At 36.1% G+C, this 24,964-nt stretch overlaps 1 protein-coding gene across 1 annotated transcript in view; it reads right to left on the minus strand.

Moving 5' to 3' along the window:
- Nucleotides 1-14,886: 14,886 nt before the first annotated feature.
- The window catches only part of KIF18A (kinesin family member 18A), a 36,796-nt gene continuing 26,718 nt past the window's right edge, over nt 14,887-24,964 (minus strand). Inside the window, exons 14-17 of the mRNA XM_069857467.1 lie at nt 20,758-21,232; nt 20,131-20,235; nt 17,488-17,597; nt 14,887-15,773 (exon numbers count right to left, since the gene is read on the minus strand). Of these exons, the coding sequence (XP_069713568.1) occupies nt 15,625-15,773; nt 17,488-17,597; nt 20,131-20,235; nt 20,758-21,232 (839 nt within the window). The 3' untranslated portion in view covers nt 14,887-15,624. The remainder of the gene's footprint in view (nt 15,774-17,487; nt 17,598-20,130; nt 20,236-20,757; nt 21,233-24,964) is intronic.

Consider the following 24,964-nt stretch of genomic DNA (forward strand, 5'->3'; position numbering starts at 1 on the left):
TGGAATCCTCAACATAAGAAGGAGATGGAGCTGTTGGAACAGGTACAGAGGAGAGCTACAAAGATGATCAGAGGGCTGGAGCACCTTCCCTATGAGGACAGGCTGAGAGAGTTGGGCTTGTCCCTCCTGGAGAAGAGAAGGCTCGGAGGAGATCTTATCTCAACCTTCCAGTACCTAAAAGGGACTGCAAGAAAGCTGGGACAGGACAATTTACAAAGAAATAAACCACTGTTAATACAAATACCTAACTTTCACTGCTACAGTCTTTCCTGAAACTGAACGCTTGCTGTTCATGCCCATCTACCGAAGATGGAATATTTTCTTGTCTCTAAAAGTAGACAAAAACATAAATATTTTGTATGGTTTTACTGATTTATCTTATCAGAAAAGTCATATCACTGTATGTTCAGTTAATCATAGGGAATATTTCAGCCAGTGTAAACATTTCTATTGACTGAAATGCTATTAGTAAAGCTGAGTATTTCAAAAAGGTTCTTCTCTTTATGCACATGCTTATAGTAAATGCTGCAGGAAATGTGCAGTGCATATTCTTTTATGGGCTGATCAAAAAAAACAAAGTAAAAACTACTTAAACTCAAAGTATCTCTTTTCTCCCCCCCGTTCTGTTGCCGCCTTAATTTTACACTTTTTAAAAGCTATACCTATACCTATGTTTGTTAATATTGTAAAATAATTTTATAAACCTTGAGATGTTAAAAATACCTTTTTTTAGAAATTAATTTAAAAATTATTTCCATTTGAAAAAAGAATTTTAGAAACCAATATCTGAAATATTGACAAATTAGAACTTTGTCATTGTGAAAAAGAAGGAAAAGGCAGCCATTAATCTGTACCCCCTCCTTTTGTTGTACTTTTTTGAATAGGTCCATATATTATTTAATGGGTTTTGTAGAGATACATTTACAAGAGTTATAGATCACATTACAACTGATGAATGTCCAACATGCAGGTATGTTATGAAAGGTCATCAGTTACAAGGCAAAATGCATAATGAATGCTTGCTGAGTATATTACAAGTTTTCTATGCTCATACACAGTAGCTACTTGGGCAACATGGAACAGTGAAACTTTGAATGCGATCAACCTACGAACATTATTAAACTTTGTGGAGATACTTGGAGGTCTGTTGACCCAGGGGTCACATTCAGCAGAGCCAGGGTTAGGTGCAGCATGCGTCTAGGCTCTATCCAATGACAATAAACCTCAGGTAGCCTGATGCTACGTCCTAAAAGAACCACTAGGGAAATGCTCTAAGTTTTCCATAGTTATTTAAAATCTCCCAACCCTAAACCTTTTAGATTTTCTTGAAATGCAAAGAACAAAATAACCATTTTACATATGTATGAGAATGAGAAGGCAAGCCCGCGACTTTGGCTGTTCTCACTGCGATGCTGTTCTGCAATGATTTTGTCATACTCTGGCTACGAGAAGCTCAAAGACTGTGGACACCTTGCAGCTTGTTTCTGACGTTAGCGATGTGCTCTCTTTAGCTGTCCAACTCTGTTAAGAACAAAAGGCAATTGCCAATGCCCATGTTCCCCCCTGCTTCTTGCCACTGCTGGCACTCACATGAGCATCTTCCAATCTGAATTACCATTTCAAGAACCTCTTGAAACATAAGACGATAGCCTTTGGGAGATAGAGTTACTCTTATTTTAGTTTGGAAGGATATTCACATGCTAAGAAGAATAAAACTACGCAAGTGAAAACATATTTCATCATTCATTAGCAGATCATGGCTGTGCACAATATTTAAAGACTGACATTTGATTCTGGGAAAAAACCCTATGTTTCTGAGAATTTTGAATGAGATTAAGTACTGTGTAAGCTTTTCTTGATTGCCTTAGTCAACATACTTCTGCATCCCTCCACAAAGCTGAGTCCTGAGAGTACAAGTCAGGTCAGCAAGGCTGATCACGTGGGGAGAAGGTGAGGTTATAAGGCAAAACCAACCTGACTGCCTGTGCTCATCTTACCTGTGAAACTCAGCAGCCTGGGAGGGTGCAATGCAAGTTGCTCTTTTTCCAGCCTCTGTAGGCTTCAATCCCATTAGGACTGTGAAAGTCTACTTCATTATCCAGACATCTATTTCATTATGAATATCTGTCTAGACGTAAGAGAGATCAGAATACAGCATTACTCACGGTCCAACACACACTGCAATGGCAATGAGCAAAAAGCCACACAGTGGCCTTAACTAACCTTTGTTAGCTCACGTTTACAGAGAAAACCAAGTGAGCAGCAGAGCAGCTGAGGGCTCCTAATTATTTCAATGAAGAATCTTCCTCCTAGAGAATGGAATGAAGATCCTCAGGGACAAGGGAACAGAACAGAGCTGGCAAATATTTAAGGATGCTTTACATAGAGCTCAGGAGCGCTCAGTCCCCAGACATGAGAAATCTTGCAGGGAAGGGAAGAGACCAGAGTGGCTGTCAAGATGTGCTGGTCAAACTGAAGTGTAAGAGGGAATTGCACAGGCTGTGCAAGCAGGGACTGGGAGCCTGGATGCTGCCTGGTTGTGCCGCGTTGGGGTCAGGAAGGCCAAGGTGCAGCTGGAGTTGAACTTGGCAAGGGAAACAAAGAATAACGAGAAGTTCTTCTGTAGGTGTGTCAACCAGAAAAAGAAGATTAAAGAAAATGTACCCCTACTGATGAATGAAAATGGTGACCTTGTGTCAACAGACAGCTGTTTAAATGTAGTACCAAACAACTTTTTACCTCAGCCTTCACTGACAACCGCTCTCCTCACCCCTCCTCGGTCAACGGACCTTAAATCTGTAGGTCAGAAATTAACCTTAATTTCTCTATAAATTGCTATCGATCAATGTACTGTCTTTTTCTGTCTTTACCTATCTATATTCCAGAAGGTGCCCTGAAATGTCAGTTATTCTGGCATACATTTCATCATCTGACTTTCCATTAGTAAACATACTTTCTTAGCAACTCTCAACTTGCAAGTTGTCACCATTGGTTTGAGTGCGCTTTGTTTTCCCACAGAGGGTTGTGCTCACCCATCTGCTCATCCTGCCTCTACTTTTGCCAGATGGAACTCCCATAACATCAGCTTCTCCAGCCCTAGATTTCTGCGAGCCCTTCAATTTCACTTTCTATTATGAGAACTTTCTGATTTCAGTACAGTTGTCAAACGGAGTTTCTGCTTAAATGTTTACAGCTCTAAAAGCTTTGAATAGTTTGAACAATTCTGAGCAGCCTTTTTTTATTTTTACTCTATAAAACAAAGAATTCTGTTTTAAACCCACAGATTAGCTGATTTAATAGGACACTTGGGTTCATGATAACAAATAAAATGCATTTGCCATGTTGTTTTCTGACTTCGTTTTTTCTCACAATTGCCATCACTGTGTAAAGATCTCTGCCAGATATTTGGAATATAATATGTTAGGCTCAAAAAGCATAGGGCTGCTCTTAAGACTACATCAACATGTTTCTCTCCATGGGTTATTAAACAGATATGTCTTAATTTCAATTGCTTCACAACATGCATTAACAGCATTAAATAAATTTTACAGTAAGAGAATGTTGGAAGTTCAACTTAAAATTACTGTCTTAGGGTTGCCTGTGCAACACGATTTTCCCTCAGAGTTCCCATTCCTTTCCCCCATAGCTTTGATGCTTTTCTGCACAGCTCCTGGCACACTGAGTGCTTTGGGTGGACAGAATTTGTGGAAGGAAAGACTGCTGAGAAACCTTTCAATAAACTTCTTGTGCAGTATATAATCTTACGTCTTATTTACTTACCATCACCCAAAGCCTACAATGAAGACAGAATTATTAATTTCCTTATGGGATTTTGTATGGTGCTTTCACTACAGCATCTGAATTCTTTGAAAACATTAATGAACTCATCCTCTCAACACCCTTTTGAAGTAAGAGGATATTTTTATCACTATTTTACACAAGGGGAATGGAATATTTAAGATAAAAGCCAAGATGTTCAGAAGTGTCAGCTAATTTTATTTGCCAATTTTGAGAGTCGAAAGACCTGAGTTTTCCAAAAGCTAAGATTTTTTTAAAGCCTTTTTATATTTTCAGAGCAAAGAGTCTGATTACATCAGTTGCTGCTGTGAATGCAAAATGTTGCACATGTTCAACATTTTTTGAGATCAAAATTCAGTTGTTTCTAACTAGGCACTCAGAAAATTAAGATATTTTAAAAAGTTTAGTCTGAATAACCCGCCCATTGCCTTAAAGGAACCACGAGGCTTAGATACAATACTTACTTTACTTGGGACAAAACCCAAAAAATTATTCTTTCCCTTCTTTTGTGTCATTCACAAGATCACTTCCACCTTATACAAGAAATTACATTACCTGTAGAGCTCTACCATTTTTCTGACTGACTTCAAGACATGACTTAAAAGTAACTCCAAGTTGTGTACCGAAAGTGTAAGGTACTGAAGAAAAAATATACACACCATTTGTTGAAACTAAAGACTATGTAAGATGCCTGTGTGCAAGTGGCAAGAGTTACTGTGACACAACTTATCGTGCATAAGTCTTCCGATATCACTGAAAAGTCTTAAACCAGGGACTGAGGGATAGATAGAGACAGATCAGTGTTAGAGAGATACTTGGAGACAGAATTAAATTTAAATGCCACAACTGTTTATCTTTTTTCCAATTACTGATTTCCACACCTGCCCTCCTCCCATTTTGTTGATTATAACCAAATTTGGAAAGCTATTCCACTGCAAAAATACTTCCCCAATGCCTAAGTTATAAGTTTAGCAGCTCTGTCCCTCACTGGCAAGGTCTTATGCACAGGAAATCTTACAAAAGAACTGGACATTCAAGCATGCAAGTCTTGTGACCTGCATGAATATGTCTATGTAGATGCCTTAAACTAAACACTGATATTTTTGTGATTGTCTTTTTACATATAGTATGAGAACTACATGACAAAAACTCATACATCCTCAGATGCACAGGGAAGGAATTAAGGGGAATCACAGAAAATTAGGCTAAATTCTCAGTCTATTGCAATTCAATTGCTAAACAAGATGTATTTAAAACTATTTGAAACACAGTTCATTTATCTTTCTACAAGCTAATTTTTAGGTCTGGTTTCAGTTGTCATTTCAGTGTCTTGTCACCAGTGCCTTTGGAGATCTCACTGGAAGAAACTAGGCTATAATGTTAAGAGGGAAGAAAAAAGGAAGTGAAAAATGATACCATGTTCATGGGGCTCAGGCCACAAGCATAGACAACGTACAAATAAGGCAAAATCCCTCTGCCAGATACATGTCAAAACATTTTTTTTGGCATGGCCCCCTGTGGCTGATCCTCACAATCAGTAACAGGTAATAGACACTTGCATGAAGTCATGGAAATAAAATGACCTTGTCAATGGAAAGAGCAGTCGTCTAGATGCTCGGAGTGAGAAACTTCATTATCTCATGCCCTTGATTTTAAGATTATAACCCTCCCTTCTCTTTCACTGCTGGATTTTCTTTTTATGGAGCAAGCTGCACGAAATCCACTTGTCCAAGGTGTCCCATTCCCTTGAATTTCATGCAGCATTGAAACTCACGCACTTGCTGATTTTCTCCTCCAGTGCACTTTTGAGCTTGTCCTCAATGCCATAAATCTGCCCTCAGGCAGAAGTGGAAACAATCCATCCAACCTTCCTTTCATTTTCCCTGTCAGCTTCCTAGAGGGAAGCTGCCTGAATTCTCTTTTGCTTAAAGTTCTCCCTGAAATTCTATTTGCAGCTCCACTCAGCTACCACCCTTTTCCTTATAAATATTTTGCCCAGAGAGCAAGCCTTGTGGATTAAGGCATGAAGAGAAGGATCTATTGCTGGGAAATAGTTAGAAATATTTAAGTATCTGTTTGATAATCTTGATGTAAAGAATCCAGAACTGGTATCTTTTCAGAGTGAAGTAACTTAATTTTTTTTTTTTTTTTAACGCAGTACACTAAGTACTTAGCAAAACACAGGTAATAATTTCACTCTGAATACAAGACAATGGAACAGCAGATTCACTGATCTAAGCAGCTGGATTCCTCAAGAAACATTACAGGATATTTTTCTATTAAAAACATGCTGTCAGACACACACCACCCAGAGATGCCTAGCAGGTAAAACACAAAAGGGAGAGCCCAGAGAGTTTAGTTTTAATCTTTGGCCTGTCACTAAAATACTGATCTACTTTGTACATGTTACCTCATTTGTCTTGACATGACTATTCTTGTCTGAAGATCTGGTATTAATCCCTCCAAAGTATTGCAAGTTTTACATAAAATCCAGGACATGAGTTTAAAAATACGTAGGATTCAAAATGAACATTTTTTGTAATCATGGACAGAACTAAAAAGTTGAAGACCACTTACTTTTCTCAGCCTAAGAAAAATGGTCTGTGTTTCTCCTCCGTTTTCTCTCCCAGCTCCCAAAATGTGAAACTAGTCAACTTGATTTATCAAAGATATTTTCTGATATATTAAGAAATACTTCAAAGAGCCCCTCCCCACAGCACCATAAAAAAACCTGAGTTGTATGTTTTGTGTTGATTTGTAATTGTTACTCTGCACTGGAACTATATTCTCACTGTTAAACCCAAGCCCCTCACCAGTCATCTCAAACAGCTCCTAACTATATTTTCTAATAAGTTAAATACTGCAAAAAATGGATTTGTATCACCATGACCATAACAAATCACATCTAAAGGACTCATCCTGACAGCCTTGCCCCCACCCTGCACTGCTGGAAATGGAAAGGGAAGAACTGAAGTTGATGAGGGATGAAAATTAGGCAGCAAAGGAGAGCATTACTTCACACTCTGCATAGCAGCATCACGACAGAGCACAAGGGGCCCTTAACAACCATCTCTAAGCACCATAACACGTGTACAAAGCATTAATATATTAGACATGGAGGAGCTGTTCTGCGTACAGGAATAGTAATCACATATTTCAGTTCTTAGATGGTTTCTATTGCTACACAATTCTTCACAAACAAATTCACAAGGATTTTAAACGGGCCCCGTTCCTACTAGAAAAGAGGATCTGGGAATCATCTGAGGTCTAGTGCTGTTCAATCAAAGATTTGGAGCGAAACTTTCACAATAACAGTTTCTTTTGTCCAGCAGTCTCTTTGCCTAAAGCTCACTTTCTGTTTTGTAGAGAAACTATGATCTCTATGAACGCAAAGTGACAATTCTAAGTTATCATGTCTTTTAAGAAAACAAAGTAAAGAATCTTGTCATTTTTCCTTCTAAAGAGTTATCTTAACGTGAAAAAATAGAAAACATTTTTTATCCACTTCTATAATGCCATCCTGGAAAGCATGGAGTCAGCATGTGCCTTGTAGAAATGTGTCACATATGCCTTGCAAGGCTGGTTAACACACAACAGGGAAATATGATCCAAATGTGGCTATGCCATATTTTAAGCAAAATTAATGTACAGCATACAGTGAAGTAGAAGACCATTAAAGCACTTTTAACATGTCACAATACCATGCTATTTTGACAAACTCAGATGTCAGACTTGTATTGATTCTGACAAAGAATTTTGCTCTATCTAAAATTTAGTAGCAGTACTGTATTGATTTGAAATGATAAAATATTTCTTCCTGTACTGATTTCTCAGGCTTCCGCAATTCTTTATGAAGTGAAGAGGCATCATGGTGTGGGGCTGTTATTAAGAGAAGAATGGGAGGGTCCAGAGCAAAAAAAAATAAGGAAAGAAGGAGGAGGAAAAAACCAAAAAAGAATAGTTCATGAACTTAAACAGAGCAAACATGACTGAAAAATCTTTAAATGGATTTTCAGGAAAATATAAGACCTGGCAGAAAAGATCCTTCTTGAGAAGGGAGAAAAACTTCAAAGCATATAAAGTTGTGGGAGAGCATTCAGATAAAATATTCCTTAGCATATTTCAGACTAACACCAAAGACAACTTTCCCCACCTATGAGGTGGTTTCTTTGCAGACAGGAGTTGACATATTAAGAAAATATTTTATCATTTCAGTATATATTATCATATTCAATAAATATTTCAGTGAATTTCCATAGCACCTTGATTTATGGATGTAAGAGCATGAAGGTAACACAGCTCTTGGAACTTTCCATTAGAATTTTCAGTCCTTAAAAAATAGCGTGCAATTCATTCTTAATTTCTTAATCTTAAATGTCTCCATGAGTCTCAGACTAAATATCCTAAACCAATTGCAAAATTATTCTGTATCTTTCAGAGCACAAAACATACAAATATATTTCTAATTTTTCCTGATATGTGAACAAGAGCAGAAGAGTGTCACAAAGTTAGGAAGATTAAGAAATATGTGATGCAAAGGTGAACAGGAGGGATGAACAACTCTGTGAACCAGATGAAAAAGCAAAGCCATATTATGTAATAAGATTGTGTGAAAATTACCATTTACAACATAGGGATACTTGCGGATTCTAGTTTTCTTTTGGTTTGGGTTTCTAAGGTTTTTTGGTTTTCTTCTCCTCCCTCTCTTTCTCTCTTTCCAAAAGAGGAATCCTAATTTACATGAAGTCATTACAGTGCTGAGATCAGAAGCTTGCTTACTCAATGCCCACTATCGTTCCTGGCACTCTGCATTTCAGCTAAGTTAGACTCTCACCTAGGACTTCAGATCGCAGAGATGCCAAAAGCTAGGTTAAAAGAGCAAAAACTTTAATCTGTTTGTCAGTGTGCAATCTAATAAATTTACACAGTATCTGGAGAAAAAAAAAAATGAACTTCTCTTGGGGAGAGATATCCAGAGCATCAAACTTGAAGATCCTCAGGGAACATGACTTACCTTCTAGGTGAGTATATTAACAAAAGAATTAACAGAAAAACTGTGCAGGGTATCAGGAAGAGCAGCCTCCTAGCATTAAGCACTTAAGACATTAAGGAAAAGCTCTGAATACCCATACTAGAAGTAAAAGTCCAGTGAGCTCAGTCTCCTCTTCCCTAGCAGCACGTTTTAGCAGATACTAATGGGAGTATCAGAACCAAAAGCACTAATGACTCCTGTCTCCCTATCTGCTCATTGCTCTCAGCACATGCTGACCCAGTCTCTGTGTTCCATAACTCCTCCAAACCATTTCTGCCACAGGTTTGCCTAATCACTTCTGAACTTTTTTGACACGCATCACATTTTAAATTAGAGCTCACTGTCATAAAGTATGCTATGCAGGGAAGAATTTTAATGTGTTTTGAACCTGCCCTTTAGTTCTCATACAATAAGAAACTGAATAATTGTTGCCTAGTCCTTTTTTTCCATGACTCATTATTTCATACGCCTTTATCATAACTCCTCAATCACCCACTTTCTAGGCTGAAGTGTCCCAATCTATTTAATCATCCCTTGTATTCAGGCTGTTCAGTACTTTAATCACTCCTCTCATCCTCCTTTATACCTTTTGTAGCTCTACTATATTTATTTGAAATGTGTAGGACAACACCGTAAGACGCAGGCATGCCAAGGATTTACACAATGATTTGTTCTCTATTAATTTTCTTCCTATTTCAACCACAGAGATGATGTTTTCATGGTATTTTTACAATAACTCCAAGGTCTCTTCCCTGAGTCACAATACCTATTTGAGAACCCATCGTCGTGTACGTACAGTTTGGGTTGTTTGCCTCCTTGTGCATTATTTTGCATTCATTAACATTCAGTTTCATCTGTTAATTTATGACCCAGTCATTCAGTAGCTGAGATGCTCCTACAACTCTTCATTGCTAGTTCTTTGTTTCAACTCTCTGAATAATTCAGTATCAATTATTTTCTCTGTTTACTTTAGAGCCCCTTCTTGAAATAATTTCTGAATATATTAAACCCTATGGATCTAGCACACCTGGACTACACTAGTAATCTTTCCTCTGTTCTGAAAATTTACCATTTATTCCCACCTTTTGTTTTTGACCTTTAAAGCACTTAACAGTTACATAGAACTTTTCCCTCTTTGCCCAAAAGTAAATTTGTTTCAACAGGTATCATGAGGTGCCTTCTGATAGCAATTTTGAAATTTAAGTGGACTGCAGTAAGCAGTCCTGTCTTAATTATAAGCTCTGAGTCTGTAAAGTAACATAGTAGATTTGAGACTTGACTCTACAGGAAGATTATATGTCCCTAGGTTTATTTATCATCTGCCCTTCCAGCTGATTTTTAAACTTTTACTTCAGTTTTAGTATTTCCTTCCCCAGTTAAATATTCTAGTCAGCTTGCAGAGCTCCCCGCCCCCCTTAAAAGGGCCAATGAATGCAAGGATTTCAGAGTGATGGATAAACTTTGAGGCATCACTGTGTGCTGACCAGGTCTAGGTAAGTCAGTCATTGTTTTTGATATCTAGAAGTGTCATCTGCTCCATAGTCCTTCCTGATACTATTTTACCTATGCATGGTTAAGTCTCATTACTAAGGTGTTTTCTGCTTTATGAAGACCCTTTTCCACATTCCTAACATGCAAATGTTTCATGTTAATCACACATTTAACACATTCAAGGGAGGTGTTCAAGGCCAGGTTCAATGGGGCTTTGGAGCAATCTGGTCTAGTGGAAGCTCTCCCTGCCCCATGGCAGGGGGGTTGGAACTGGATGATCTTTAAGGTCCCTTCCAACCCAAACCATTCTATGACTTTCTAGTCTCCTTAAGAATACACAACTGCTGTAATATTCCAAGTTAGTTTATCTGAGTGTGTCTTCTTTTTGAAGAAATCTTTAAGTAAATGAACAAATTTCTTCAATGAAAAGCAAAGTGCAGTAACTTCTAAGAGCATTTGCTAACTAGCTGTGAAAACAGGATTTTCACCCTCTTACTGCAGTACTTTGTGAAATATAAGTACAGGCATTCAGTTAAAAACAATGCCAGCAATTACACAGGCTAAAATCCAAATTGCAAAATAATATCTTTTAGTTAAATGCTTCTAAATCACTTCTCGATTTACTCTACTGTAGCTTCTAATGAATGCTAGATTCAGTCACACTCCCTTGTAAAACTTAAATGTACAATAGTCATGCTACATAAAACCTAAAGACCTAATATGTGTAGCACAATTAAACTTAAAGCAACAGGGAAATAGGGGAATAATTTTCCCAAGAGCACTACATAGCTGAGAAATAAAATGGGCCATTTACCATTATGCATCTACTTTCTATTAAGGCAGCTCTTGGAATTTCCTGCAGGGAAGACTACATATTTTACACTTATAGTGGATGAATTTTCTAAGAACATTTACTTTGTCTAGTTGTTAAAATTAATTTCCTCATGCTTATTTACACACAAGCATTCTTAAAAAAAACAGTCAAAGAGAAATAAAATTGATAAGGAATCCAAATGACTAAGATGGACCACTTTGCTAACTTAGATCTTTATTTTTGCATTACTTTGTCAGGCTTCCAAATAGTACCTGCTGTTTTCTGCAGTCAAAGTACCCGAAGCTGCAGGTGCAAGAGACTCATCTGCCAGCAGAGGATATTCCAAAACATTGGTCCAAGTAAGCAGATACCTCATCACCTTCAGGCTGATATAGAAACCTCCCACCACTACAAATGACTTCTCCTAATGATCTAATCAAGTTCTTATGCTTTGCCAGTTTGACAGGAAGGCAGTAATAATTTCTTTGGGTATATAATCTTAATATTTCATATAACCTGTAGAAATCTACAGCTGACTCTGGATACGTGTTTGTACAAATTTTCTTTATTATCAGGGTAACAAAGCTTGTTACAATTCTACAAAGATGAGTGGATGTGATTGGCTTTCAACACACCTAGGCACTTGGCACAAATAGGCTCAAGCATAGCCATGCAGGCCCATATGCATGGTTGAAGGTTATTACTCAAAAGCAATGCCCAAAGCGTTTGCCACTCATCTGGAATTAGTCATAAAAACTGTGTTTTAGAAAATAGGCATGAAGATGTAATGAGTCCACCACAAATGTCTTAGTCTTTATAGGCTCACTGACAACAATATTGTTTCAATTTTTTGCTTATTTCTTTCTTCCATATCCAACTCCATCCCCAGTAACAAATATTCATAGCATCCCAAGCCTATGCTTTAGATAGCTCTGATAAATTCACTTTCCTGCAATGGCAATGAGCAAGTAGACAAGTCACAGTACAAACTATACCCTACAGCTATTGTACATTTTCCTAAGAATTTCCCAGTGGGACAAGTACTTTAACATCCTTTTCACACTTACAACAAATTGCTTTTCAGAAAAATCTCTCCCCATTTGGTCATGTGAAGTGTTGACCTGTTGGCAGAACAATGTGCCATGACTTTTTTGGAAAGCTGATAATAATAAGCTGTCCTGGAAGCCCAATCAGGGGCCAGGAAGAGGTTACCATGGCTCCCAGTCTGTACTAGCAGGGGTGCAACCAAACAGCAACTAGATGCACAACACAGGGGTCCCCATTGACTGGAATTGCTTTCAGATGAAAAAATAAGGCATACTGGAGTCTGACATATTCCTGATGTAGACCAAAAGGAGACTTTTTTTTTTTTTAGCTAAAGGAAGCCTGGAAAATGCACCTCTGGGTGTATACCAACAATTTTTTTAGGCACTGAGGACTCCATTGCTGTTTTAGTTTGATGGAAAGAGCAATTACAATTTCAATACTGAATATTTTACCATCATGGTGTTCCGATACTCCCCTTTGAGCTATGCAAGGGCACTTACAACAGCAGCATGAAGTCTACCATAGTAAAGTCAATACTCTTCACATCCAATAACACACACAGAGGGTATTATGGCAATGACATAGGTACCTCCTTAATTTAAGAAAGTGGCTTGAGATTTGTATCTCAAAATATACTCAGAAATATTCAAAATAGAAAGAAAATTTTACAACAAAATAGTGTTAAAAAATATTTTTCTTCTCATCCTTCTCCAAAATTTACTACATAGCACACAGCTGCAAATTATCTACTTACAGATATTCTGAGTTTTGTACTTCAATAATTTAGCACATGAACTTTTTGAAAAACTAAACTAAGATATTTGTGTTTGCGTGACCGCTTTCCACAACGTTGATATGCCGCACTGAACTCAGGAATGTTCTGTTAACTAAAGCCATGAATATTAACCCAAATTTTTGACTCAGGCTAATATTTGTTGTAAATGAAGAAAGTATCTGCATTAAACATGAAAGCAAGACGAGGCAAGATCAGTACTCTTACCACCATGTATTTGCCCAAACATAAAAAAGTTGTCATGCATCTCACACAAAGTATGATTCACTAGGTATTGAAGACATCAGACTCTAGAATAGTTAAGGAGCACAATATTTTCTTCAAGTGAAATTGTAGAACTACTGCGATTTTTCTTACAGTAAACAAGATTAAATTGACCCAAATCATTTAAATTCTTGATTCAGCCTGAGTCATGTTATGTTGTGCAATACTCCATTACATCCCATCTGGCAAGATTTAACGCTGCATGGTATAATAAAGTGAAATCCATTAAATGTGTAGTTCAGATAAACGCTGTTACTTTGTAAAGGCAGACCAACAGGTAACACAAAAGGTACACTGGCAAGAAAATGAGTTATATCATACCACCTCTGCTTTCCAAAAGAAACTGACAATTTGACAAAAAAAAACTTACTAGGCTCTGAGAAGTTCTCTACAAGCATAGAACATGTTCTGAAGCACCTTCTGCTTAGCAAGACTAGATGTGTTCTTAATATGTAAGAAAATACATAAAATTAATAGAACAGAACATTAATTAACAGCAATTTGAAATATGAAAATCCTACTATGATCTGTTATATTTTCTGAAAACAATTAATTTATACTAGATATAAACAGTAAACATTTCTAGCTAACAAACTTGTAATCAACATCTGGTTGGCAGATATGAATGGGAGGAACTTCTCATCTCCCTATGCTAATTTTCTCAATATACTTGTGTTATTTTAGGTCCTGGAATTGTTGCAAGTCAATCAAATCAATTCCACCCAGAGGGGTATGTAAAACACATTAAGAAAACACCATATCTCATCAGTTCTATGTTTTAACTGAGTATCAAAACATTGCATGCACAAGCTCATTAAAAGCCCTTCAAAATTGCTAGAAACATATATGTTGAAGTTTTACATAAGAGCAATGCACATTACAACTGCATTTATAAGCAAAGTCCAACATGCCTTTTGCAAGATGTGAAGCAGCATGAACAAAAGCAGTTCCCTGTGCACATTCTATATTAAACACTGAGAATTTGAAAGAAATCCCATAAATTAGACCTCTGCAATTTTAGCTGTACCAGGTGTCAAAATAATAAGGTAAAATTAGTTCCAAAATCTTGTTGTTCGTCATGATAGAGAAGTATAAAAAAACCACACCCCTGCCCCTCCTCCCCAATATCAAAGACTGTAACGAACAAAAGTAAATGTAAAAACCTAAACATTTGTGTGACAATTTTAGGAACAGATTTGATAAAAGCTGTTAGATCATGGAGTCCAGTTCTCTGCTGTCACAAGAAAGCTTGTGGTAGAATAACAACAACCACCTATAAACCTCTTTTGAGACCATTACTATTGCTGAAAACCAGGACATACTTTGTGTTGCTTTGGGTTGCAAGCTCCTTGCTTCACACAGTTATTTGACACCACCAGAACTAATTATGGGACTCCTTGATCTGGGGGAAATCTGTATGTTCACATTTGTGCAGACCAAACACAGTAAGGCTGGGCAGGCTGTCAAGGCTACAAGTCAATAACTACTTTTTCTATGAATATTAATCATTTATCAGAAGATACAATATGAACTATGTGTACTTACAATAATACTTGTCAAAATTAATTCAGACGTTCATAATAAGAGGCAAAAATTATATTCCTTTAAAATTTAAAGTTTATTTAAAGTTATTAACAATTATGCTATTTACAATTGAATTGAAAAACTGAAGCCAGGAACATTTACAACCATGTCACATACTAAAAACAGAAAGGCTAAATTATTTTACATATACTATTTCATTAAAAACACGAAATATTTTTGTCTTCTGGTACTGCAGTGTTATTATCTACCTGTGAATACATTCTTAAGAATCAACTGCCATCCTCGTGTTAAGTATGAACACACTTTAACATTAATACCTGTTTGACTTGCTTCCAAACGAAAAATAGTTTTAATACGAGGAAATGTCAGTGAAAATAATTTAGCAGATCAAAAGAATTTTTCTAATTTTTATATCACAAAATTCTCATTAGAAATTTAAGACTGAGTGCATATAAGCAATTTAAAGTAGCATCTAAAATCTACTGCACTACTGGTCCTCCTAAAAACTTGCACTGTCTGAAGTATTAACCTCTTAGTCTAACACAGGGAAGTGCTCACAAACATGGCAAAGTAACAGACTGTGCACTTCTCCATTCCCAAGTCCAAATGAAATTTCTTATTCATTTGTTAATATACAGAAGACATTTCTAAGCTCTAACAGAAGACAAAAAAAGACCTATTTTATTTTAGAATTTAACAAAATCCTTGTATTTCCAAAAAGTGGTTCTTCCTGAAATAGAGATATCTTTAACACAAAATAATTCACAAGAGGACAACAAAAGTAATTTTGTCCTTACTTGCTGTCTATCAAACCTACTTGAAATATGGATGAACTCAGAACTAAATTCTATTTTTTTTGTTACTAACATGACGTAAAAGGTTTTTTTGTGTCTTTAGTTTAAGATCCAATGGTACATTTCCTTCTGAAAGACTTTTAACTCTCTTTTTTGGCATGTCCTGTTCTTGCTTCCAGCTCTTTGTTTGAAGACCTAGTGAAGAAAGAGATGTTATTACAAATAAGAGGCACTCATTCAATAAACATCAGCAGACTTTTGCCTACCCAGATCTCCTTTTCAGAGCACATCTAAGACTTTTTGAAAGCCTAATTCTGATATGCTTAAACTTAATCACTTTCAGCTCAGTCATCCAGTGTGCTAATTGCCTAGCAAGTCCAATGATTAGAACCTCAATTGACACTATATAATTAAAAAGGCACAGTATATGTATATACGTAGAAATAATGTGAAAGTTTTATTAATACTTGTTATTGTAGAATAGTGTTGAAAAATGAATGTTGTGTCATTAGAGAAACTTTAGCTACTTAATCTGAAAGCAGCAATTCCTCTTAGGGATTTGGTCAGGTTTCATTCTTCTGTAGTGTGTGCTTTTGAAAATAAAATGTATTTTACATTCAGCTGAACTTGAAGAATCAAGAAGCTATTTTCTTTTTCAGAATGTGGTGCTTCATTACATTGTTTCTTAAGAATAGTGAGTCCCAGAGCAGTGATTGATTTTACTAACTTCATAAGCCTATCTTTAGTAGTAGAAATCGATACTGATGTAGCTGTGTATGCACTTTGCTAAATAAGTAGCTATTGGTTAGACAATGTTTAGCCTCAGATTTATACTTTTCAGTAAGTTTATTGTAACAGAACCTCAACATTTTTCATGAGTGGAGAATAATACATTCTTATGTACTTACTCCTTTACATCAATTCTTACATAGGACAATGTATGTTCTATAGAAATGGCATATTGACTACACCACAGGAAAAAACTGCATGATTGGACTATTTAATAAGAACAGCAGACAAACTTCAAACCACCTCTGATCTCCTCTATACTGCTCAAGAACTTGCATTAAGAAAGCTCACTAAGTGTATTTTGGAAGACAGAAAGAAAAGGAGACAAGGAGGTAGAGAAAAAAGGAAAATTGTACTAATTTAGTGCATTAAAAATCTACTGTAGGTGCCAAGTAGCTTAGTGCCATGCACTAAGGAAGGCAGAGATTTTTGGAAAGTTGTGAACAAAATACTTCTGTGCACAACTACTGAAAAAAATATTTGTAACTGATTGTGTTACAGTCAAGATTTATATACCTCAGAGAGAAGCCATATAATTGTAGCAGACTTCCACAGAATACTACCTTATATTACTAGCAAGCTGTTAGAAGTAAATGAACACCTAAATATTGCTTTAAAATAATTTTTCCTTAGCTATTGTGTTGGCTCAAAATAGCCCAAAGCTTCAGTAATAATTCTCAAAAAAACCTCCATACCTGTAAAATCAAATCAGTGAGGTGCTATAAAACAAAGCAAGCAGTTAAAAACAGGTATGGAAGAATTTTATTTCTTGATAAACCATGCTTGGTACAGATAAGAGGTTCCAATTTCTCTACAAGTACACAGGTTTTGGTGGAAGACCTTAACTCTTTGGGAACAGTTTTCCACAAAAGCCTGTAGTAATATTGAGTTTTGATTAGATACCATCTAGATAACTGGTTAGACACTAAAGTCTTGTGTTTTTTGTGTGGTTTTTTTTTTTTTTAAATGAATGGATATACACTATTCAAACTGACGGCTTTGTACACTGATCACAGCAACACACGCTGTTTAACTGACAAAACCTTTGGTATCAACCTTAATTTTCCATCTCCTGTACAGTTATCAATGCAGTGCCATACATTTAAGTTGTGACACTTACCTGATGTTTTGGGTACTTGCAAAACTCTATGACTTAAAAGGATCTCTCGTTGAATGCGCTTTGCAGCAACAGGGTCTTGCAGGCTGTCTGGCTCTGCATTCGATGTAGAGCTGGAAAAACAGCCAAAGAGTTTGCTTTCAGCAAAGTGATTAAGTTTCAGGACAGTAATTTAGGCCTTGCAGTGTAGGAATACATGAAATTATATTATACTATCTGCATTCTGTTGCATTCTGTTACAAAATAAACTAATTTATTTATGAGGTATATATATGAATATTATTCCTGTTTTTCCTTTTTAAAACTTTATAAGAATGTTTGAACTGTGAAAATAAGAACGAATGTTGCCACTTAAGTTAAAACCCAGACCAATATGTCACATTTTTGGGAAACCAGAGAAGCAAGTTTAATGGTCACTGCACACAAATTACATTAAGAAATAATCTTAATGCATGTACAGAAATCCTTGAAATGACCAAGCTATATTTATTGAACAAACTGCACTTTTTATTGCTACAATCATTTTTCTGCAGCCTCCAGCACATTTGGAGGGGGTGGCTTCATAGCAGACAATGCTTTTTAGCTAAGCTGCAAGAAAGATAATATAGCTTCAAATTCATTAGGATAAACCCTCTATAATTTTATAGCCTTTTATGCAATAGGCTTGAGATCTAGAGTGAAAATCATGAACCTATCTGATCTCACCCATTCACGTTTGCTTCACTAACATGCCCAGTTGTACTCCGAGACAGTCTCACAACAACCTAATTCTCTTTATGTCCTAAGTTTCTATGCTTTTCCCATTCATCTAATGATACTGTATTATTCCTCATTTACAGTCCCTTAACCTACACTAGCTTTACTTATTTTCTGCCTAGATGAAAGTATATGGCAACAAGTGAAGACCAAGATGTGCTCTGTGCCAGTCCCAAGGTGTATTAATGCATGCTTCTTGGAAGAGAACTTATGCCAGTAAGAACACAATGCCATTTAGTAAAGACAGCCTCTGTATTATGATCAACTTGTTTCTTATACTTCCTCCTTGCAACGTGACTGCTTCAGATTATATTTCTAATGCACAGAATATGTCTGAATTTTATATTTTTATTCTAACGTTAGTAGGACATGAGTGACTGGAGTGAACTACTTCAAACAGGCAAAGCATGGGAGAGAAAAGCAGGGGGAAAATAAGAGAAAGGGCAGGAGGCTCCATCTGAAAAGTCAACGTTCCTTTCCTTCTTCACAAATAAGCTTTTATTCCTTCTCCTATCACCAACTGCTAGACAAAGACATAAGGAATTTGGCTTTACATATAGCTTACAATCTAAGGCAGAAGGAACAATCTGCAAAAAAAGGAATAAAAGTTGTGGGATTCTCCTTTAGTGTTATTCCAGCTTGGAAACCGGCAAATATATTTTTGAGACACAGAAGGAAAGAGAGAAAAAGAGAAGAAAGGTCTAGTCTTTTGGGGAGAGATAAGCATGCATAAGTTCAGAAATAATTATACAGTCTATCTTAGAACGTTTACCTTAAAAGCAAGAGAAATTAGGCTGCCAAAGTTCCTATACATCTAGAAAAGTGAATCTAGAAAACTAGGTCTGTTTCAGAGAGCAGATGATTTGTTATGCCAAGTGCATAATCAACTATTAAAAACTTAAAATAGAAGATTTGCTTCTTATCCTTCAGGAGAACATTTTAGAATTAATAACAATCAGAACAGGAATATGAAATGCGTAAATCTGAAAGATTTTTGTATCTCAAACATACTAATAAACCTAAACAAAGTTTCAAGTCTTTTACTATCTATAGAAATCATTTCAACAGCCTTGAAACATTCTTTAGAAAACCTATGAGGTGGCAGCTCCACTCACTGTGCATCAACAGGTGACTCATAATGTGGTTTAGAAAAAAAAGGTTGTATCAAATTTTGCTTTTGGAAAAAGAAAAGAAACCCAAAACTAAAAACAATAACAACAGCGCTGTTTCATCAGTACTGACCAGACCGCTAATCCTTAAATATGTTAACAGCTAGTAAACAAAAAGGACAATTCTACCGAATGTCTATTCAGTGTCAGCTTTTCTGTTGCTCCTACCAAAAAGCGTTTTTCAGGATTATAAACCAGAAGTGACTAAAGTGGAGTTCTTTCCAGACCAGACCACAAGAATAAGGTCATAATAACCGAGTCTGGAAATGAATTATCAGAAAAACAAAGGCACTAGCCACATCAGTATCGTTAAGCGTTTTCTCCACTTTCTATTTGGGTAGTTTCTAGTATGTTCCAGCAAAGGCATAGCATTTTCAAACAAACTAGATTTTTAATTGATGATGGAATTTCTCTTCTCAAAATCGTGTCATCTTTTTATTTTGAGTAGGCAGCAGACATGGAAGACATGTTATTAGTCTTGTTCTATTAAAAACAACAGAAGCTTCTCAAACCAAGAACAAAAAAGGATTCTATTCAAGGTAAGAAAAAAAAAGATTTTTCAAACTCTATTTGATTCAGAGCGTCTCCTATGCAAGCCCAGGTGACTTGTATAGTAAGTTTCTGGATATATATTCTGGATATAATACTTAAACCGAAGTGAGAAATAAGAATTAAATACCAACTCATTTGTGTAGTACCAGAAGAGTTAGTTTAATCTTACCTTAATACTTTTCTTTTTCTTGCAGCAGCAGAAGTCAGTGCCATATATGAGGGCTTCTGAAGTCCTGAAGTAGGAATTCTGGTTTTTAAGGAAGAGACCCCAACTCTGAAATGGAAGAATTACATTTTCATAAAAAATCTGTTCTGAGTAGAAGCCAAATGGAATTTTTCTTAACTGTAAATATATGTACATTATGGCAAAAAACAACACTGTAAATTTATTTCAATAATATTACTTGAAGCAGCTTCATAGGACTTCACACTTGCATGACAGCTTTAACAACGGCATCTCTCAATGTCAAAAACGTTAATGTATCCATTTTACAGACTGAAAAAGTAAGGTTCAGAGCAAGTAACCTGCCTGAGGCATCACAAAATTTCTGAAGTCCTGTATTTTCTTTTCAGAACATATTTCGTAAAACAGGATAAGCTTTCATCTGTTATCACTAACATACCATTGATTTCAAATAATGCCAGAATTGAATTTGATGCTGATTAAAGTTGAGGGTTTGATTTCAGAATGTTGTGTTTACAAATAAAATTGACATCAATGGACAAACCTAGCTCTGAAGATAAATAGGATTAAAGTGTTTGGGTAATATTCCTTGCCCATGTGAATGGAAGATACCTTTGCAGAACATTATCGCCACGCGGCTGTGACTCCTTTGCAGATATGTCAGTTTCAGTTGTTTCACCTGTCCCTTCATAGAGAATTACTGTTGAGTTCATATCAGCTACCTCATGCTCTGGGATAATGTCATGTGTAGTGTCCATAATACCCGCTGTTTTCACTGGTGTCTCTGTATTGCATGCATTGGCTTCCTTAAGGCCTGCAAGGTGTAAAGCTTTCTTTACCACAGTGTGAGTTTGGCAGCTTTGTATTGGTGCTCTGCAAATTTCTGGTGTATACGCAAAAGGGTGAACGTCCTTGGTAAGCGAATCCTCCAGGTGACGGAGATTTGGCTGCTTGGATAGAATAGGGCTTTGAGGTGTGACTGGAGAGTCCATTAGCTTCCGCTTCATTCTCTTCTGTGATGGTACTTCACCTTCTATTTGTTGTGTATTCTTATTCATTTCTAGCGATGGTGTACCACAAGTTGTACCTGTGCAACATAGGTAACAATGGTTAGCACATTTACCTATATTTACTAAAATCTTACTCTTTCCCCTCCTGTTCTCTGCTAAAATACATTTATTAGCGGAAATTATTATAAATACTATTTCATTTACATAATAATTTTATCGTCTAACTGAATTTATTTCTATTGCAGCATTGTCCAGATGGTAGCACTTGTTCTGTGGCACTCAAGGTATTATAAATATGCATAGGCTGATACAGTCAACCCCAGAGATATTACAAGCAATCACAAGTAAGATACAACACATGACAAGGAATGGGAAAGTATTGAAAATGACCACATTATCATAACAACACTTCATTTACTTTAAGATGGTACTATCACAGCAATCTACAGCTGCCTTAACCACTGCCATTCAGAGGATGAAAGGGTGATATCAGCATCAGTTACTTGTACACAGTTTAGAACTAGACATACTGTATGATGGACTCCTCATACCTAGCTACACAATATGATGCCAATTACAAAGATACAAATTAGAGTTGTGAGAAGACAGGGAAGGAGATAAAGGCTACCATGAGAACTAGACCTGTTCTCAGAGGATGGAATAGGTACTACCAAAGTGTGTTCAAGCAGCAAGTAAATTGGATGCTCGTAAGTAGGTTACAAATCTATTATATGTTGCCAGAACTGATTTCAACAATGAAATAATTGGAAAAAAAAAACCCAACAAGTCATTTATTCCTCATTCAAAAATTTAGTTTCAGAAAGAACACCTACACTACTGTTTTTCAACAAATATGCCACAACTTATCCAACAATGCACAAACAATAAAAGTAGGTTAATATAATTTAAACTGATTATAGGAAATGATCCCCAGGTAACTACATGAACAATTACAATTCTGTTATGCCCTTCTCAGCTTTGAAGAAACACAAACATGGGAAATACACAGCATGACACAAAGTAATTAAATTGTGAATTTGTGTATGTGTACCTGCCTGTATACAGTTGTCTTCACTATCTAAATATAGAGGATTTGGTACTTTGTTAAAAGGCAAAATACAGTTTCTCATAGCTAAGATTAGTCTAATTCGCATTCAGCATTTACTAAGTGAAATGCAGCAAGTTTGAGGCATAGTAGCTTGATTGTAACCTAAACATTAAGCTAACTCAGAGTAACCTCCATGAGCAATGAAATGGAAAGGGTAGTAAAACAGAGCCTCTCTTCCCCAAATAATTCTTATCTCCACCAAAAATAATATAGATTTACCTTCAATGAAGACATTTTACTCCAAGACTCAGTAAGATTTTGTTAGTAATAATCAAGGAACTTATTTATTAATCATCTTCATTATGTACTCCGTAACGCTGTCAACAGTGCTATGCTTCATTAACATGCATGCTCTTAAATTTTGGTTTCACGAGTACAATATTATTCCTCTCTGTAAAGAGCCTAACGTGTCTTTCAAAAAAATTGTTTGTAGTCATCAATGAGAAACGGAGGCCAAGCCTTTCTTTTACATATTTTTTTGTCAGCTTATATTTTTAAACACAAAAAATTGCTTTATCTAAGGATTCCAATGTAGTACCGAAATAACAATCCCTTAAACATTTCAGGACATATTTTAAAATATTAATTTATTAGCTTTTCCTCCTGCTTACATATATCTGAAAGTGTGTGTTTTGGGAAACAATGGTTAGAATTGTTTGTCTGTTGTTACATTAGGATGGGGAGGTTGCAGTTTGCTAATGCCATAAAGTTACTAGGAGGGAAGCGTGACGAAGAAATATTTTGGCAAGAGTGCCAAGATTTAGGAGCTTCTCCGGGATTAAATACAGGAAGTATTTTAAAAATAACTGTAAACGCAAGCATCTAAACCATGAACAAGCTAGGTAAAGAACACAAAAGTATTGTCAACATTAATAATTCGTTGAATTTCATCATAATGAACAGTATTACATACTGTAATAAAAGTACATTAATAAAAAGGCGGGTGCAGCAATTCTATACAGGGCAAACAAGCTGTTACTAAAAACCCAGACCTATTTTAAAAATCTGTTTATTTCTGGAATGAAACTCATTGTAAAAATGAAGTTAAAACCAGCTTTTCTTGCCAGTTAAGTATTGGGACGCACTTGAAATATTCAAGAAGTGTCCATCTCAAAGCTTTCTGCGAAAGCATTAAGTTGCTCCTAATACAGTAAACAAGAAAGTAAACATCACCAGCAAGATCATATTTAACTTGTTTTCACTGAATAACACAAACTAAATCGGATGTGACAAAACCCCCAAACCTCAACACTCCAATTTCACATTAGCTTACTGTTAGACAGTATATAGCTCCAGTTATGATGTAAAGTAAACATGAATACAGCAAGAAAACAATTTAAAGCAACTAAATAAAGGAATGCCAGTGTTTTCATTTGTCTTAATAAGGAAGCAAGATCCTGAAGCCAGTTACTAATATTTTGCAAGGGCTTTTATAAGCTGACTCTAGATTTTTCCTGTTAATGCTGCCTGTCTGAGTTTGTTACTTGGAACCAGGTACTGAGGATGACGCAGGGGTAGACCAAATACAGTCATTCATATTTTCTTAAATATCAAATCTAAATAGTTGCTGAATGGATGCCTAATGCTAATCATTAAGTGCTGTCATTACTTTTCTACTAAAAGACAGAGAACATGTTCCAATCCAAAGAAAATCTTCAAATCTGTTCCATGATAAGGCACGGACATTATCATATTGATGATTTGTATTTGCTTCACATTTTATGGTCAGTTCAATCTTCTGCATTGGAATGACTTCCTGATTCAGTCACACTAAGTTTACTTTTTATTTCACATACAGAAGTGAAACACCCACAGCTAATCTGACGGAGCAGTAAAAAGAAATTTAAAGTTTTATTTTCTTATCTACTGCTTTCAGCTACAACGCTTCTCTTTAAAAACAAGCATTATTTCAAATGTATTTTAGAGAACAGATCACATCTCTGCTGATCTTGAACTTTAGCCTGCTGATGACAGAAGAGAATTGTCATTATTCTTTGAGATATTATTTTTCTTAATAAATTCCCATGGAAATTAAAGTTATCCTCCACTGACCAACCACCCTTCAAACCAGTATTAGGTCGTTTTGGTCATTAGTTTTTTTGTATTATCTGTCCCGAAAGACTGTTTGGAAGAACTGACTTAACAGGACAGAAAGACAGCACTATTAGATATTTACAGCACTGTGAGTTAATATGAAAAGCAGAACACCGTATTTGTGGAACATGAGTCAGAGCAAAAGTGAGTAGTTTTTATGACACGACAACTCTGATGAATTGGGTTAGTTCTAATTGGCATTTGGGATAAAATAATGTCCCAGGCTTTTCTTCTGGAACTCATGCTAATACATACATAGGGGATTATTTCTGGAAACTGTGCTAATTTAAGTCTACCATATTGTTCTGCTAAAGTGAAATCAAATATTAATGTATTCATTTCAATAAACATTTCTGGGCTACCAATGATTGATCCAATTACAACACTAATCATACATTTTGATTCTTCTAACAACTGATTCATGGAATTCCAAATTACAAGTGAGGTCTAGTGAATTAATTTCAAGTATTTAATATTCATGAGACCCACAGGCATCACTGTGACGGTCAGTTTCACAACAGTTTCCCAAACAACAGCTGTGAACTGAGAAAGGCTAAAATCTGAGCTTCATTCTTGGGGGTTCCAGTGGTCGGGAGGTAAAAAAAAA

This window comes from Phaenicophaeus curvirostris, chromosome 5 (assembly GCF_032191515.1).
Source record: "Phaenicophaeus curvirostris isolate KB17595 chromosome 5, BPBGC_Pcur_1.0, whole genome shotgun sequence".
Classification (NCBI taxonomy): domain Eukaryota; kingdom Metazoa; phylum Chordata; class Aves; order Cuculiformes; family Cuculidae; genus Phaenicophaeus; species Phaenicophaeus curvirostris.